General features: G+C 40.5%; 2 protein-coding genes and 1 long non-coding RNA gene across 6 annotated transcripts in view; all 3 read right to left on the bottom strand.

Annotated features, from left to right (window-relative positions):
- The window catches only part of med30 (mediator complex subunit 30), a 36,057-nt gene extending 34,265 nt beyond the window's left edge, over nt 1-1,792 (bottom strand). For all 3 annotated transcript variants that reach the window (XR_006845860.1, XR_006845859.1, XM_046417461.1), the window contains exons 1-2: nt 1,703-1,792; nt 795-1,066 (exon numbers count right to left, since the gene is read on the bottom strand). Coding sequence is in view for 1 of the 3 variants with exons in the window: in XM_046417461.1 (XP_046273417.1) it covers nt 795-974 (180 nt within the window). In the remaining 2 variants the exon portion in view is untranslated. The remainder of the gene's footprint in view (nt 1-794; nt 1,067-1,702) is intronic.
- Nucleotides 1,793-6,650: 4,858 nt separating this feature from the next.
- Nucleotides 6,651-7,362, bottom strand: LOC124074119. Its single transcript, XR_006845788.1, has 3 exons — nt 7,257-7,362; nt 6,939-7,054; nt 6,651-6,804 (listed from the first exon to the last, which is right to left on the bottom strand). It is a non-coding gene; the product is annotated as an uncharacterized LOC124074119 (long non-coding RNA).
- Nucleotides 7,363-7,463: 101 nt separating this feature from the next.
- On the bottom strand, nt 7,464-15,546 carry slc30a8 (solute carrier family 30 member 8). Of its 2 annotated transcripts, none has more exons than XM_046418608.1 (9): nt 15,284-15,546; nt 13,082-13,236; nt 11,583-11,729; nt 10,979-11,132; nt 10,607-10,773; nt 10,252-10,364; nt 9,361-9,466; nt 9,132-9,266; nt 7,464-8,268 (listed from the first exon to the last, which is right to left on the bottom strand). In XM_046418608.1, exons 1-9 carry the CDS (start codon nt 15,367-15,369, stop codon nt 8,123-8,125), a joined length of 1,209 nt encoding a protein of 402 aa, XP_046274564.1. In that variant the 5' UTR covers nt 15,370-15,546; the 3' UTR covers nt 7,464-8,122. The 2 variants fall into 2 exon arrangements, with proteins under 2 accessions (XP_046274564.1, XP_046274565.1); XM_046418609.1 differs by lacking the exon at nt 15,284-15,546 and adding an exon at nt 14,442-14,960.
- Nucleotides 15,547-16,871: the final 1,325 nt, after the last annotated feature.

Below are 16,871 nucleotides of genomic sequence, written 5' to 3' on the forward strand. Positions count from 1 at the left end.
CATCAAAAACGTGAGACATATTTGAGTCAATATGACTCATAAGGTCTTTACATACTGTTTCAGACAACTCAGTGAGGCAAACAAAAACTGAAAGATTAGTTTCAACAACAACAAAAGCAGAACCAAAAGTGAGTGATGGCTGCTCTTTATCTGAAACAGCTCCTTCTACAATCTGAGAGAAAGTAGTGCCCCTTCAATGCAGAGAAATCAGTGTAAACACAGAGAGCTAAACCATGCTTAGCTAGAGTTGGACTTCTCATCATAAACACTTTGACAACACAAAGAAATGTGTTATTCAACATCGTAACATTTACTTTTCATCGGTAGGCGGATGAAACTATTCTTCTGCCTACTATCACTATTACTGTTCTGCCAGAAACTTCAACAGTCTGGCCACACTAAAAAGCTGCTTAGTATACAGTCTACTTGGACTTTTTCAAATCCTGCATAAGAACACATTTTTGAAGAACTGCCATCCTGACTGACAGCCATTTTGTTATCTGCATAATAGCGGTCTGTCACGTTAACATCAGAGCTATTGCTACTAATTTAGCATATCTTTTTATATTTTTTATTTTGATTATCTTTTGGCAATTTCTGATTATATTCTGGTGTGATGGCGTGTTTTTACTCCTCCCATAACATTGTTCTATTGTAATGTATTATGTCTTGTAAGGGAATTGAACCTAGAAGAAAAATATGTAACAAAAAAGTTTTCAAAGATGGCAGGGGACGCAAACAGAAAACTGAAGGGGGCGTGTAACCATATTTGACAGGCACGTGGGCAGACAAACCTGCATGTTCCTGAGGAGCTGGAAGATCTCCATGGTTCTGAGGACAATGTCTTGGACCGTCTCCTGGCCAATGCGACACAGTGAGGCCGTGTTGACATCCCGTGCTGCCTGGGCCTGCTGCTGTTGCTGAGGTGGTGGAGGCTGCCCGCCAAAAGGCGACACTAGTGGAGGGGTTGTCATGGAGACAGCAGGAGAAGATGCTGGTGGAGCAGGTCTTCGTCCAGGTGAGGTTACCTGTCAGGCTATTCTACGCCAGCAAACACCTTACATGCTTTCATCGGGGGAGGGTTCAGGAGCAGGACAGAAATATATAGAATAAAATCAAGATGAGGAGGAAGACAGTTAGACAAGATGACAATGAAATTATTTACATGTCTAACAAAAACGATAGGCACTAAATTAGTAGCAATAAACATAATGGCACAGCATTTAACTTGTATCATCAATAGGGTAGTTAATAAAATATGATACCATTTATACGCTGAGGAAAAGCAGTATAAACCTCTAAAAGCTTCACAGCTGTCACAAATAAAAACTAAACGCTCTCTAGCAAAAAGACTCAACACGTATTAAGTCTCTGAGCTAACGTTATAGCCTCAAATATAAGCTGTATACCGGTGTTTCAGAAAGCGTTAAACGTGTCTTTACATCAGTACAAGCCTTTTAGAAGCTATGCTGGACTTTTGACGCCATTATCCAAGTGTTATCAAGTCTTTTAACGGGTGAATTAGCTAACACATGGAGTGGTTGTCAGTAAAAGCTACGTGAACAGTCACACCACACGACACTTGAGCTTCCCCTCGGTTCATTTTCTACTGTGTTTGATTATTTCGGCACGATGTGAAATGAAACATCTCCCTGAGTGTTTATATTTACTTAACAGCACATTAAACAACGTGTAATGTTACCTGTGTGGTGATCATTTATCTGTTTTGTTGACATGTCAAGTTTCCTGGCTAGGTCTCAGTTGCCCCAACTATCGCGAGATTCCGTCTTTACACCGTGAATGGAGGTAGTAAATGACGAAGTAAAAGTGGCACATGAAAAGTGTTCAGTGATTTAATGTGATTTTTACGGAAGGGGGATGTTGTTATCTACATAAATTAAAATGTTACATCACTTTATTTTAAAATTAACTCATATTTGTCTTTGAAACTGACATCCTCATGTCAGTGCTTGCCCTCCTTCCAAATGTTCAGAAATTAATGGTAACATTACGGTAAAGCAAGGCGCACTGCAAAATTGTTCAGACTGCTCAGGGTAACAGCGCCATGTGCTGGCTCACTCTTACATGACAGCCAAAGTCACAGACGTCTGACTTCATCAGCCCCCGGGACAATTTACGGCAAATGATTGCTTCTCATGGGTCATTATAACTTTTTTTGTCAGCATAATTTAAAATCATCCCATAAATGGGTTGTATACTTTAAATCAAATCCTTCAATGTATCCACCCATCCATTACTGTACAGCTGTGCTTGGATTATTTTGTGAGCCATCAGGATTCAAATTAATTTGAAATACAAGAGGTGTCAAAAATAGACAGAGGGCTATACAAAGCTGCTTCTTCAGCATGTGCTCTGCCATGCAGCAGAATTACAGGGACTGGAAATAAGAGCTTTATTTAAAAGAAAAAGAAAAAGAAAAAGAAAGAAAGTCTTTGCCTTCAAGCTTGAGTGGGGCTGAAAAAGTAGATTAGGATGCCTATTACTTAATTTACATTATTCATTCAAATTTGGGGTTACAGGCTGGATTTCAATTTCCTATTATCTGGAACACATTTTGTGTAATAATAACCTGGAGTCATTTCTTTTCACTTATTCCAAAACACCCTATCTGCAACATGCCACACTGATATGAAAAACACTGTGTCAAGTTCACTTGGCTGCCCACAACTTCTTAATTGCAGACACAGGGCTGGTTAGCTTGCCAGGATGAATGAGCCTTACTCTTACAATCCCCATCTGCCATACCACCAGAACAACTGAGGCATGCCATTTGAAAATGAGTTTCTCTGTAATCATCCAGCCTGTCTTTCCTGTGTGTTTAATTGGGACGCGAGAGTGGTGGTGAGTGGGTGGAGGCAGGTAGTGAGATGGATATTCTTACTCTGCTCTGCTGCTGAATCATACATTCAACATTATAAGACAAAATTTTAAAAATAAGCTCATTCACACATCACACCCACAGATGAGGTTGGGATGTGGATGTGTGGGTGTAAGGACATGCCGGTTTTGTGTGCTCATGTGTGCTTATCACGGTGGCAGGGCTAAGCGAGGGACTTGAGAGATCATCTATCATCACTGATCAAAGAAATAGAAACAGAAGAACGTATCGATCACATCAAGGCAAGCTGAAGGAAAGTGCTTTCATTTTGTGCCTCTTTTTCATGTTAATGCAATCAAACCTCATTGAGACAAAACATTCATGTAAATTCAAACATTCATAATCAAAGACCATTTTATTCATTCATCACGAGACAATGCCGTCGCAAATCTCAAAATTTCCCATCATCATTTTCAGTTTGCTAAACTTTTTGTGGTCACAAACCGTACTGGAGAGCAGCGAGGAGAAGATTCAAATAAAATATTGAACAACTAGGCAGTGCAGTATCTCATTACCTCTGAGAGTCTCGCGCAGCCTGCTGTTCATCGTGTGCATGTCATTGAGGCCTCTTACATGAAAAAACATCAGGCAAAGAGGATTACCTTGAAACATGGCGTGAGGCACACTGTACTGCATCATCTCATCACTGCTGCAGGGGCTTGAACCTTGAACGTGAGAGAGGAAGACACAGAAAGCGTGAAGGATGAAGTGCTAGTGGATAAAGATGGAGAAACCAAGAGAAAAACCATTAAAAGGAGCAGGAGAGCGAGCAAAATGTGAGAAAAAATGGAGAAAGACCCCTTGTGAATAAACATAAACCGTGTAATAATTATTTGCTAAGGGGGTATCAGGACTAAAAGGGATTATCTAGCCACCTAGTGCATTACTCACACTTTAATTAAATACACAGTGATCTGGTCCCTGCAGGTCTAAGTTCAGATGGAGTGCAAACGGAGCACATTGGTCTGATCTGAAGGCAATACAGTATAGAGTCCATCCAACTTCCCACAGAAAATTTCACTTGTGACAGTACCTGAATACAAGAATGAGATCAGTGTAGCTGAAGGTAAAGAAAGCAGGGATAAAGTGAATGAGTGGGAGGGCAAGCATACGGGAAGGTGTGTACTGTATGGTGCATGTGTATTGTATAAGTGCGCATGTGAATTAGAACAGGAAAAGACTTGTTGTCTAATAAATGTGTATGTTTAGTTTTAAAGCACATTTTAATAGCAAAATGTTGTTATGTCTCAAAATGTTCTTTAAAATAAGAGAACGTGAAGCAGTAGACCAAAGAGGAAGAGTAAAAACACCATAAATTGAACTAAACATAAATTATCCATCTCTCCAAATTAATTGGCAGGTGGTATAAGGACACAGGCACACAACCCCTGCATTGATCAAGATCTGATAAATACCACGCTATGAAACTTACCTGCCTGACTTATAAATCCTTATTTATGCATTCAACCACACAAATTTATATGCATACATTTTTCATGTAGCAGCTACAGTATGTTTACATCCTCTTTAGAAGCAGCAACCCCTTAGTAGATCACAAGGCCTTGTTGTGCTGCCAACTATTTTAAATTCTAGTGGGGTCCCAAAGTTCCAGAAGATGCCAAATATGCCAGGCTGAGTTTAGGGAACATGTGCATAAACTGATGGACAAGACATCTTAATTTCAATTTAGTGATCTGATGCAGCCATAAAACACACACACACACAGTTCTATGCAGCGTGAATAAGATGCTTTAACAATTTTAAAGCTACTTAAGGAGAAAAAAAATGGAATATACAATCCAAAATTTAATAAATAGATGAATACCTAACATGGATTAAACACTTTTGGAAAATTAGAGACTAACTGTGTTGATGATAGAAATGTTAATGCATGCGATTGAAATATGAAAAATGTCAAAATAAAACTGGAAGAACGTGGGAATCAGCCAGCTGTATGTCAGCTGTTATTAATGATGCCCTTGACTGTGCTACTGTAGCTACTACCCCACCAGATGCCCCAAAATGGCCGCCCAGGTGCGTTGAAAATCACACAAACTGGCTCAAAGTCAAAGAGGTGGGGGGCTGTTAATGAGGATCAACATGCCCCTCAAGACAATGGACCCATTTGTGAGCTTGTTGCCCAGCAACAGAGGAGCTGGTGTAGGCAGTAAGGGGTTAAACTGATACAGCACTCCATCAAGAAAAATTTTATGACATTGTAAATCAGACTTTGAAAGCAAGACTCAAAAGACAGAGTATTTGAAAAAGGAATATTTTGTTGAATAATTCATTTCAGCTTGTGCTGTACAAAGGCATCGGAAAGACATTTTAATCATGTCTTAAAATATTCTTAATACTTTCCACATGCCTCTGAGGTTGCAATTGTAGTAGTCCATGCATAGAAATATTTTTTATACTGTGCCATATGTCTTAGGTTGACACATGGGGTTAATTCTCAAACAGTATTTCGTGTTTCACAGAAAGTCAAAAGTTGCGGTTAAAATGTGCATTTAAGATGAACACCATGGGTATAAATTAGTAATTACTCATCACAGTCACAAACAAGGTGTAGGCCTAATGTACAGGTTCAGAAAAGGTGAGCATTTACTTCATACAGTGCATTGTGATTTCTTTTTCAGCACGAATACTTAAAAGCAAAGACAACTCATAAATATTAATGTCACAGTAAAACATAAGACCTCAAGGCCCACTGAGCAGGACAGACCTGAATATTGCTAGCATAAGAGTTTTTCTGCGGGGATCATATGAAGAATTTGGGCAGGTTTCCACATCTGGGGGTCCTCACAAAGGGGACACCCGGGCTTTAGGTCAACCTGTTCCGCCATTTGAATAGTAACAGAGAGGAAGCTGTAGGAGAAGAAAAAAGCCTGTATAATTTCTCTCAGGACTGACTGAGTCTACTGAGTCATCTGTGGAGGAGAGAGGAAGACAAAGGAAATGGCAATAAACAAATGTTAGTTACCCAGTGTGTTTATATTGAATATTTATGTGGCTTAAAAACCGAACAGCACACAGACTTTCGACAAAGCATGAAAGAGAAAAACATCCAGAGGCAAGCTAGCAGCCTCTTGAGATTTTAATGCTGGTTCATCAGCAGTATAGAGTCTATGTGCTCATTATAAGCTATGAAGGAAAACTGCTGGATGAAAAAAATTGAGAGATGGCTGCTATTTTTAAAGTCCACAAAAAAAACCTATGAACATTTCCTAAGGATGATACCAGAGAAAAGGCTAAGTTGTTAAAAATAAATAACAGCAATTTCTGCAAAGAAATCTGCACAACCTTCATATATCTAAATTGTACTTCTTTTTCAGCTGCACTTCGACAGCTTCACCTGTATGACTGAGCCATGCTTTCAGCTGCAGAGTAACATTAGCATAGCTTGCTAATATTAGCTAATATTAGCTTGCTAACATGCAAAACTAGCTATCAGACAAGACCTAAAAACAACTGTAAATGTGGTAACAAAATGCGTATTTACTTACACATCCAGTAGACACAGAAACATTTTTTTGTATTTTCTGACATTTTAGTCATAGCATTTAGCATTTAGCTAACACCAGCTAGATGTTTTAGATGACCTTCTTCACCTGCTATAACTCAAGAGTTCCTTCCGTCTTGCATTTGGTACACAAGAAGATGGCAAAACTACACACAGGGTCTTTATGATTAACGTTAGCTGAACTTTCAGACAGTAGTATGTTTGCATTTTTGAATGACAGTTTCCTCTATAGCTACGTGTGCAGACAGTACTTTTAGACATACTTCTAACGTTGAAGAAGATAATGATGGCGCTGAGAGCGTGCTGATGCTCTGAAGAAGATCTCCCACCCCGTGGACAAAGGCCGCTTACATACTGGAACTGGGTGGCTGAGCCTTCTGTCCTGAAAGAAAGTATTTCATCAAGATCCATGCTCTAAATATTATACATTGGATTATAATTCATTACAATAATCATTATATTGTTACCACCACATGTAACCATATTTGAGAAGAAAGTTGTTTACAAGATACATACCATGAAAGACCTTGTTTTTCTCCAGGTCTATGCGTTCATCATTCAAGTGGGTTTGGTTTGAGATCTGATCGTGTCCTTTTTTGTGACTGTGGCCATGTCCATGCGAGCTGAGACCCCTGTGAATGTGGTCATGAGAGTAGGAACAAATGTAAAAAAGTATGAAACTAATCAGCTTGAGATACAAGGACTTTGTTACAACATACTACAATGCAAAATTCTTAAAGAGGCCATCTCTGTATTGGCATTAATTAAATCATAAATATTCAGGCGCGCTGGCAAAAGCTGTATAAATGAGAACTCTGTGTCTATTTTACTCACACAATATTAGCCAACACAGCACAACCAGAGGTGATGAGCATTACAGTGCCCTCGATGGTGTAGTCATTGCTGATGAGGCGCTCCACAGCCAGATAAACCAATACTCGGTTTTACCAGCCAGATGGTTAAAACCGACAGCAGTGTGTACCTTCATCATGAAGGACTTTATGACATTGACAAATCAGACTTTGAAAGTGAGAGACAAAGTAACATTTGAAAAATGAAAATTTTATTGAATCGTTTGATTTCAGCTTTTACCTTACAACTGTACAAAGGCAGCACAAAGACATTTTGATCATGTATTAAAATACACTTCATTCTCTCCACATACAGTACATCTGACTGAGGTTACTTTTTTAAGAGATCATGCATAAAAATATTTGCTGTGTTCAATGTGTTACCTTGATACAGCAGTTTAATGCTCAAACAAACAGTACTTTGGCATTGGCCTATTTGCAGCACATAAGGTCGCACTGTGTGTTTAGGATATTGAATAAATTAGCAGTTACTCAACACACTCGATAATATAACGTACAGATTCAGAAACTTTATATAGTGCAATGTGATTTCTGTTTCAACATGAACAAAATTAAAAGCGTAAACAACAAATATTAAAGCTTTACACAGGACGAGTAAAGGGAGCTTCTTATAAAATCTCAAGGAAGACGTGCTTTTAGTTTTCAACATTGACATTTCTTGGAAAATGACAGCACAAGGACACTCAAGGCACAGTAATGGGACCTGGCCATCAATGTCACAGTAAAATTCCCAGGGTCCAGCGAGCAGTACAGAACCACAAAATATTCTTATCACCAAGAGATAACAATGTATTTTAGGATTATCCTACTGGGAAGGAAGGACGGTTCCTACATCTGGGGGTCCTCACACAAGGTACATCCAGGCTTCAGGTCGGCCTGTTTCTCCATTTGAATAGTGACAGAGTGGAAGTTGTGGGAGGAGAAACAAGCCTGTGTCATTTCTCTTAGGACTGACTGAGCGTCTACTGACTCATCTGTGGAGGAACAGAGGAAGACAAGGGAAATGGCAATGAACAAATATCAGTCACCTTGTGAGTTTATAATGAATATTTCTGTGCTTTAACTAGAACTACAGCCTTGCAGTTATATGCCTCCACACACAAGTCAAGTTCACGGAAAGTCTAATGACTTTTTTTCCCCTTCTTTCATTTAGTAAACAATAAAAAAAATACATGCCATCAATTTAACTTTAAAAAAGGATGGCAAAACTTCTACACAAAATTCAGTCAGTTGCCACGGTGAAAGGGCTGTTCTGCCTGCATTTTAGCATTAAATTAACCGACTGTGTTACATCAAGTGAATTAAATCAGTTAAAGTAAAATATGAATTAACTGTGCAGACAGCTCATAGTTTTCACAAAAGAATGTGTTTGCATTTTAACATGGCAATTTCCTCTCACATATAGCTACGAGCTAAGAGTGATCCACGCTTTCAGCTGAAGGCTAACATTATCATATCTAACATTAGCTTGTTAACATGTTAATGTCACAATAAAATGCCATTGGAGTAAAAGCTATCAGGCAGTTGTAACTAAGGTAACAAATCATGAACTGCTTATTTACACATCCAGTAGACCCAGCAGCATTCAAGTCATTTTATTTTTGCCTCAATCAACTCTGAGAAAAATAGCTGGGTTTTTAGCCAACATTAGCGAGCCATTTTAGATGACTTTCTTTAGCTCATTAACATTAGCTGAACTTTCAGAGAGTGGTGTGTTGACACAACCGCTGACTGGGTTTTGATTCATTTATGATGTGAGGTTACACATGGCTGAAATTAGAGCTCGTAGTTTCACAAAAGAATGTATCTGCAATTTAATATGGCAGTCTCTTCACACCTATAGCTACGTGTGCAGACAGTACAGCCTGGTTCATGGTGAGGGCCCAGATGTGAAGGTTATGGACTGCTGTCACCCCCTTCACTGCCAGCAGACCGTCCCGCACCTCGCTGTATTTTACCCCCGCTGGAGTACCTGAGTTACAAAGGTGTAAAAAAAAAAATGTAAGACTTTAAGAAATAATAAGAGTGAGACCAAGATCTGCAAACACTGTGTACAAAAGTCTCACCTTCCATCAGAACAACAAGAATATCTCTCATGATGGTGATGGTGGTGCACAAGACAAATATGGAGAAAAGGAAGGTGCAGATGGGGTCGGCCATCTTGTATTCTGGCTGAATAAACAAGAAACACAAAAAATTAGCTTAAATATCTTAAAGTTAGCTTAATATAATCAGACCAATTTGGTCTTGGTAATAGGAGGCAAGGTTGAAAGCTAAAAGTAATAAAAAATAATTAAGATTTGAGAATTGAGAGCTACAGCACTGCATGCAACAGATTTAAAGCCAAAACACTAACAATAATCAAAACAACATTAGCCAATTGACTGACAAGTTTAACTTTTCTTTTGTTCTTGGGGTTTTTTTCCCAGTTTTGTTGGTGAACCGTTTGATTTTAATCGTTTAATTTATTTTATTTTATCTAGAGGAGGTTCTTGTGGTTCCAACAAAAAAATAAAATAAATTAATTAATAATATTAAATAAATTCAATTAAATTAATAAGAATAAACGGATTCGAACCAGATGCGGCTGAAGACATCTTTAAATGGTGGGAGTAGATGCAAGCTTTTGTGTTGGCTCATGCGGCCAACAACTGAGAAAATGGTGTGCTTTTCTCATACCTTCCATATCTTCATATTTAATCCTACCCCTAGTGGAAGAAAAGGCTGCACTACAAAAGAGGAGTTTCAGGCATTGTTTCAAGAGAGAATAACTCCCCTTGGATTTCTAACTTTGTAGACATTTTATATGCGCCAAAAAGATTGATATTGCCTCTCTAAAATGTCTTAATGCAATTCACACGTTCTCTCTACCCGTCCCCTCCTGTCATGGATTTTAATTTCATTCAGTAGGAGTTAGCAACATGTGCTTAAATTCCACAAATTGAGAGACTCCCAACCTTGAAGAAGATAATGATGGCACTGACGAGCACACTGATGCTCTGGAGAAGATCTCCCACCACGTGGACAAAGGCCGCTCGTACGCTGGCATTGGCTTGCTGAGCTCTCTGTCCTGAAAGAAAGTATTTCAGCAAGACCCATGCTCTAATTATAATCATACACTGGATTATAATTCATTACATATTCCATTATACTGTTATTATAATGGATTGTAATGCCATTCACGGTGTATGTTCAGTCGTAGTGTGCAAGGAGGGGATTAAGCAGTTATTAATATTTCATTGCTTTATGGCTGATGCTAATCATATTTAAGAAGGGAGTGACAAAATCATGACATGCACAGCAGGAGCATACCTTGATAGACTCCATTATGCTCCAGGTCTACTTGGTTATCATAGGAGGGGGCGTGGTTTGAGACTTCATGGTGCCTTTTTCCTTTCTTGTGACTGTGGCCATGTCCATGCGAGCTGACACCGCCGTGACTGTGGCCGTGACCGGACTGGTGAAGAGTGAGGGCCATGCTTTTGAGAGAAGGAACAAATTAGGGAATTAAACAGCTCTGTGATACAAAGCATTTTGGCAACAAACAACACAAACATCTTCAAGAGTCCATGAAACTAGATTGAGTATTGCCCTCCTCTCTGTATTGGCATTAATTAAATCATAAATACTCAGGCACGCCGACAAAAGCTGTATAAATGAGAACTCTGTGTCTATTTTACTCACACAATATTAGCCAACACAGCACAACCAGAGGTGATGAGCATTACAGTGCCCTCGATGGTGTAGTCATTGCTGATGAGGCGCTCCACAGCCAGATAAACCAATACTCCGGTTACCAGCCAGATGGTTAAAACCGACAGCAGAGCACCCAGGATCTCTGATTGGAACATAAATCAGGAGAAATGCATCAAGTGTTCAAGTGTAAAGAGTGTAGACCAGTTGTGGTTTAGCTTTAATTACCAGACTACTGAGCCAACATTTTTACACGTGCCGGTAAAATTGTGGCCAGTAAGGTATTTATATGTTCAGCAGAGAGAACAACTGAATTTGAACTGAAAGTCTTTGGTAGTTTTAGATCTTACATCCTGTCCACAAACAGTCTGCTGGCAAGGTAGTATGTCCCAGAATGTTTAATCTCCATGTGATTCAGCACCCATTACACGCAAGATCTATTAGCACATAAGGCTAAGTATCACAGCCAACTTACAATTAGCCTTTCACTTAGTGACACAGTGGACATCTTAAAGGATTAAATGCTGGTGAGTTTAAGTATCACGGGAAAGCCGTTTTGAACGCAGCTTTTAAATTGGACTGATAAATACTGTACCTGCACGATGCCAGCCATAATTGAGCTTATGTGTGGCAGGTCTGGAGGAGAGCCAGAGGGATAACAGGCTGATGAGGAAGCTGAGGAAGTCAACCAGCAGGTGAGCAGCATCTGTCATCACCGCGAGACTACCTGCAAAATACCCTCCTACACAAAGATAGCAAAGGAAAAAGAGATGAGAGAAAGGTTCGAAGAAGTGAATGAACTTACAAGAAGGCTCAGAGTAAGTGCTGAATGTGATGAAGCAAGGGAAAGCATGCAAAATGAATGTTTCTGTATCGGTAAATGACCACATCTTCTTACGGATGCTGACATTATTATCTCCCAAGGGAGTTTACGTCAGTCATTCTTGCAGGGGTGTACATTCCGTCACATACCAACAGCAACAAAACCCTCGACAAGCTGTGTGAAGACAGGACCAGGAGCTCATAGCTTCAGGTTCCTTAACAACAGCAAACTGTACTGTATCTTGTACTGCCAAGATATCGCCAGCACATCAGTATCAGTTGCATGTTTATGCTTCCCTCCCAGAAGGACAAGGTGCAGTGAGCAGCCTCAGGTTCCCCGAGGTTCAACACCAGGGAGGACTTAACCTGGACTCACCACAACATCACCACCATAAAGACAGCCAGATAATTGCTTTTTCGCCCCTTCCTCACAGCCTGGTATACAAATTGTCCTCAAGTCTCTACACCCTGCAGACTGGGCACAGCCTCCGAGGCCAGTTTGATGACAGAGCATACGGTACGGATGTGATTTACAATGACCTTGACAAGGACAATGACTCTGGGGACGTGAGGACACAGCAGGCAGTGACGGGAGTCGGGAAGCAGCAGAGGAGCGAGAGAGTCGGGATGGCAGCAGAAGGCGTGAAGAACAAGTACGTCTTCACATCTTAGTGAACTGAGGATTGTTTTGACCAAATCAGATGAGATTGTGGAAAGACAATCCAAGACGGTTTTGGTGAGTTTTATTTCAATTAAGGCAACTGAACTTGACTTAGCTCAGTAAAAGTGAGAAACTCGAATTCAGAAGGTGTATGGTTGAATTTTTTTCTTTTGGAAAAGAAAAATGGGTACAAGAATATTTTCTTTCTTTATATTTGGTTTGGAGTTTACTTATTAGACTAAACATTAAGAGAATCTGTGAAACCAAACTCGTTCGCTCGTCTACACCTCCCAGCTAAAATTAGTGGGCGCCATCAGACTATTGCCCCTAGAGGCACACAGTGGTATTACAAGACAAGCTAGCTGGTTAGCATGCTAACTTCAGTCGATATCTCTGCAACGCAACACATAGACGTCTTGGCATAATGCCAGCACTATTGTTTGATATTCTGTTGATAATATTAGTTCTTTTTTATTTTAATGTTTTAAGCCAAAATTTTGCACCTTTAATACCATGTATAAACAGCCTCTAGATGTAGCGAAAAGAAAAGAGAAAGAGGGAAATTTGGGAATTAAAGATTAAAGAAAGTGAGGAAAAACAGAATGACCCACCGAGGACTTCGCCGATCATGAAAATCAGGCAGATGACAGAGGCCACGTACAACCGCTTCCTGGCAACTTTCTTCTCTTGTTCGCGGTCCTCCTGTGCATGGCTGTTGTCGTGGCAATGCTTGATGTTTATCTGTGATATCTCCTGGTTTGGCAGGCTGGACATACAGAAGAGGCGCAATGAAGTGACAACACAAATATCAGCATTATCCACAAGACATAACATTTATTTATGGTGCAACAATTTATAATCTTTTGGAAAGTGCTGAAAAATCCCTGTACCGGTGTCTTCTTCAGATCAAATGCTTTGTGTGACCAACAGCACAAAAACCAAAAGGTATTGAATTTACAGCAATGACAATGGCAAAAAGAGCAGATTGTAGAGGCCCAGAACAAACGAAGGTTTTGGCAGATTCATTTAATAAATGAGGTAATCCATAACCAAATTTGTTGGCCATTAATTCTGCTTGATCTTCACGTGTCCAGATAAAAGCAACGCAGCCTTTTGACAGCTCTGTTGATTGTGTCAGATACAAATTTTCAGACTGGAGATGAAGTTCATCTGGGAAGGAAGTAAGAAAATAGTTTAAAAAGATGGTCAGAGCTTCACAGGAAGACAGCTTGACCGACTTGTGGGTTTTTTCACCTTCCAACAGGATGGTAATATTTGCAATGGGTACCCAATCCACAAGGGATGAGTTTTAACAGAGGTTGGTTTAATAAACCACAGGCAGTGATGCCAGTTATGGCTACACTTGGAAACGGGTGAATACTTTAATGTTCCCTGTGCACACCTCCCTGCCTCCGTCAGTGGTGCAGCCAACTGGTGAAACGAGTTACTGTCCCCGTTTGCGCACCGCTAATCCCAGCAGACCCCAGATCAGTCCCGTGTGGAGAAACCCGTTGGTCACAAACAGAGGAACGTGAGCAAAGATGTTGCTCTCAGCACTACAGCCACAAACATGAGATCTGTGTGTCTCTCTCAATAATAAGTATGACTTGGTAGGCATAAAGAAAAAACAAGTCTGGACTTAACCCTCCTGTTATGTTACGGGTCAAAGTGAGCCGTTATAAAGTTTAAAGATCAAGAAAAAAAAAATAGTTACACGTATTTTTTCAGTATGAAACGTCTTCTGCTTGCTTTAATTAATGTAATCAACATATAGCATGAAAATGGTTCATCTCACATATTTGCATGGTTATATCACATAGATACTGTTCGGGTCAACTGGTCAAGTTGGTCTTTCAAAAGTAACAGACAGCAGACAGCAATGGGGTTATTAATTAAATACTAACAATGCTTATTGTGTGGAACATCACTGCTGTTCCTGACAAATGAACACAACAGGAGGGTGAAGTTTACCTTCCCCCGGTGGTGTAAGAGTTCCTCTCTTCTGACAGCAGGGAAAGCCTCTCGGGATCCTTCTTAAACATGACTCAAGTAAGGAGGGGGGGCACCAAAATATACAGAAATTATCCAAAGTGAAAAACAACGCCCAGACTCAAGCTCAGTGAACTGAAATGCTAAGACGGCTATGGGTTGGTCTATCGAGTTCTGGTTCTTGCAGTGATCTTCCTCACGCCTCCGGTGCGTCCTGTGAGTGTTCAACAGCCGCTCAGTCTGAATCCGGTCGATTTGCCGAATCTGACGCAGCCTTATGACTGCCGCCGGTCGCACCGTGTGCAAACGCGTGTGTAAAAGGGGGCGAGGAGTCGGTGGTTGTTTTCTCTTTTGTCTGCAGTTTGCACGTGCCGATCACAAACCAAATTCTGCTATTTAAGTTGTTTTTTGACGGGGGTGAGCAGTACTCAATAACCCACACACACAGTTACACAGGAAGCATTTATTGCGCAATAAACCAGACAGGTTAGGTGTTCTGTCCTTTCTTCAGATGGTTGGGGGCTGCTCTTTTTAAAAGCAGAATTAAAAACAATGCTTAACAGTCCGAGAGCTCACGACCATGTCCCAGTCTTTGTCCTCCAGCAGCGCCGACGCCGTCCCTTCCGCCACGCCTTCCGCTCTACTCAACCTGAAGAACTCACTGCTGCTTGCCGGTCCGGGACTCAGAGCTCAGCGCAGTCCGAAGGCCTCCTACACCGTTGCTGGTGTATCTGGTCGGCCCTCGAGGTCCTGTCAGCGTCTGCTCGGAGACAAAGCTCACCTGGACATACAGCGAATGACGCTCAGCATGACACCTGGCCTACCTGCAAAGGCTTTGGTGCCGAGCGAGGGACGAGGATGTGACCCACAGGGATCCAGAACAGAGATCACACAAGTCCTGTAACTTCATAAGACACCAAATGATGCGGGAAGCAGCTCTCAGACCCACAAACGGGCTGTAAGTTTTTTGTTTTTGCCGAATGTAGCCCTGAAAGTTCAAAATGTTTGGTCATCCAGCCAAAACCTGCTTGACTCATCGGGTCACCCGGCACTCTGTGGTTATACAATCAAACTGCCGTGCCGTGCCGTGCCGTGCGCTCTTTTCCTGTGTGGAAAGGGCGCACACATCTATGCCCAGACTTCCTCTTCTCAGTTTGCTTAGCAACCCTCAGTGCCATTAATCTGAGTTAATGTTTTTTGCAATGTAAACCTTTGCCCAAAACTGTCCCAATCCGTCTAAAATCAGTTTTACTAAAGTGACTCCTGTGTGAATTTAGGCTCCAACCTTTTGAAGCTCTTCCTGGTCATAATGACACCAACCCTGGTGTGAGGTTTACCACTAGTTTTGAAATGATATGCTGATATTTTAAAAACCAAAACAGAGCAGATCTCATAATTGGCGAACCTTAAAGTAGAACTTTTCCAAATCTCAGACTATAAGGAAATCCTCTAAAAGAATTAACGGTTCTCTCACATTGTGTGGATAATCTCTGAAGCGCTCAAAGTGAACATGTAGTTCCAAAATATACCACAAGGCGGCGACAATGAATCATCTACCGCATCTAAGTGTTTGCAGTCCCAAGTACTGGAGGGGAAAAGATACCGTGTTTTTCACTGACAAAAATCCAACTAATACAGACTAATATTATTATTATCAATATAATATTTTCTGGTTATTTTGAAGCAACATATTTCCATATGCTTTTGGTTTGAACCCTGATTTATCATATCTGCAGCACTTGCTGATGCTTGGTGTTGTTTGTCTTTCATTACAGATAGCATAAGCCAATAGACCCAATACAGAACACGTTGGACTCACACATACCCAACCAAACAACTGAAAACTGCAAATAAACAAGTCAGAAATTAAATTAAGTAAGTAAATAACTGGAGAGGGAAGTAAGCACGTCACCGATTCCTCAGAGGGATGTCAGATGAATTGGGTCAGGTTTGGTGTGGACTTCATCCAAAGGGAGACCACATCTGTTTGGTCATCTACCTTGACCCTTCAAGTGGACAGTATTAGACAAATTGTTGTCCTGAGTTGTTTTCTGGTGTCAAAAGCTGGTGAAAACTCAAAGTGTGCAAACTTTAACAAAGACATACTGTGATAATGTTTCTGTTTTTATATCATTTTGATTTGATTTGATTGTGTCAGACCCCTGTGAACACAATTATACAAAGTCATTTATCCAAATGAATTCATTCACAAAGCAGCTGGTGATGTTAACAGCTCGTCCAACTTACATCACTGCCCCGAAGTCTTTGAAAGCAGCATCAAGAACCTGAGCCAACAGCACGACGGGACTTAAAGGCACTTTCTTTTTTATTTTTTGATTTCTTTCAAGAGTCGTGACGTTTGTTTTCTTGACAAGGTCTAAAAGTGGCGTCAGTTTGACTCTAAAAATAGCT

Source organism: Scatophagus argus, chromosome 17 (genome assembly GCF_020382885.2).
Source record: "Scatophagus argus isolate fScaArg1 chromosome 17, fScaArg1.pri, whole genome shotgun sequence".
Taxonomy (NCBI): Eukaryota; Metazoa; Chordata; class Actinopteri; family Scatophagidae; genus Scatophagus; species Scatophagus argus.

What these genes read in the sequence shown, in the direction of transcription:
- slc30a8 (XM_046418608.1), bottom strand. Translation starts at nt 15,369, where the DNA reads ATGAAGTTACAGGACTTGTGTGATCTCTGTTCTGGATCCCTGTGGGTC. An exon ending in TTATGGCTGGCATCGTGCAG is followed by an intron (nt 11,133 to 11,582) that starts GTACAGTATTTA and finishes TGTTCCAATCAG; the next exon opens with AGATCCTGGGTGCTCTGCTG. An exon ending in GTCTGCACACGTAGCTATAG is followed by an intron (nt 8,269 to 9,131) that starts GTGTGAAGAGAC and finishes GTTCCTCCACAG; the next exon opens with ATGAGTCAGTAGACGCTCAG.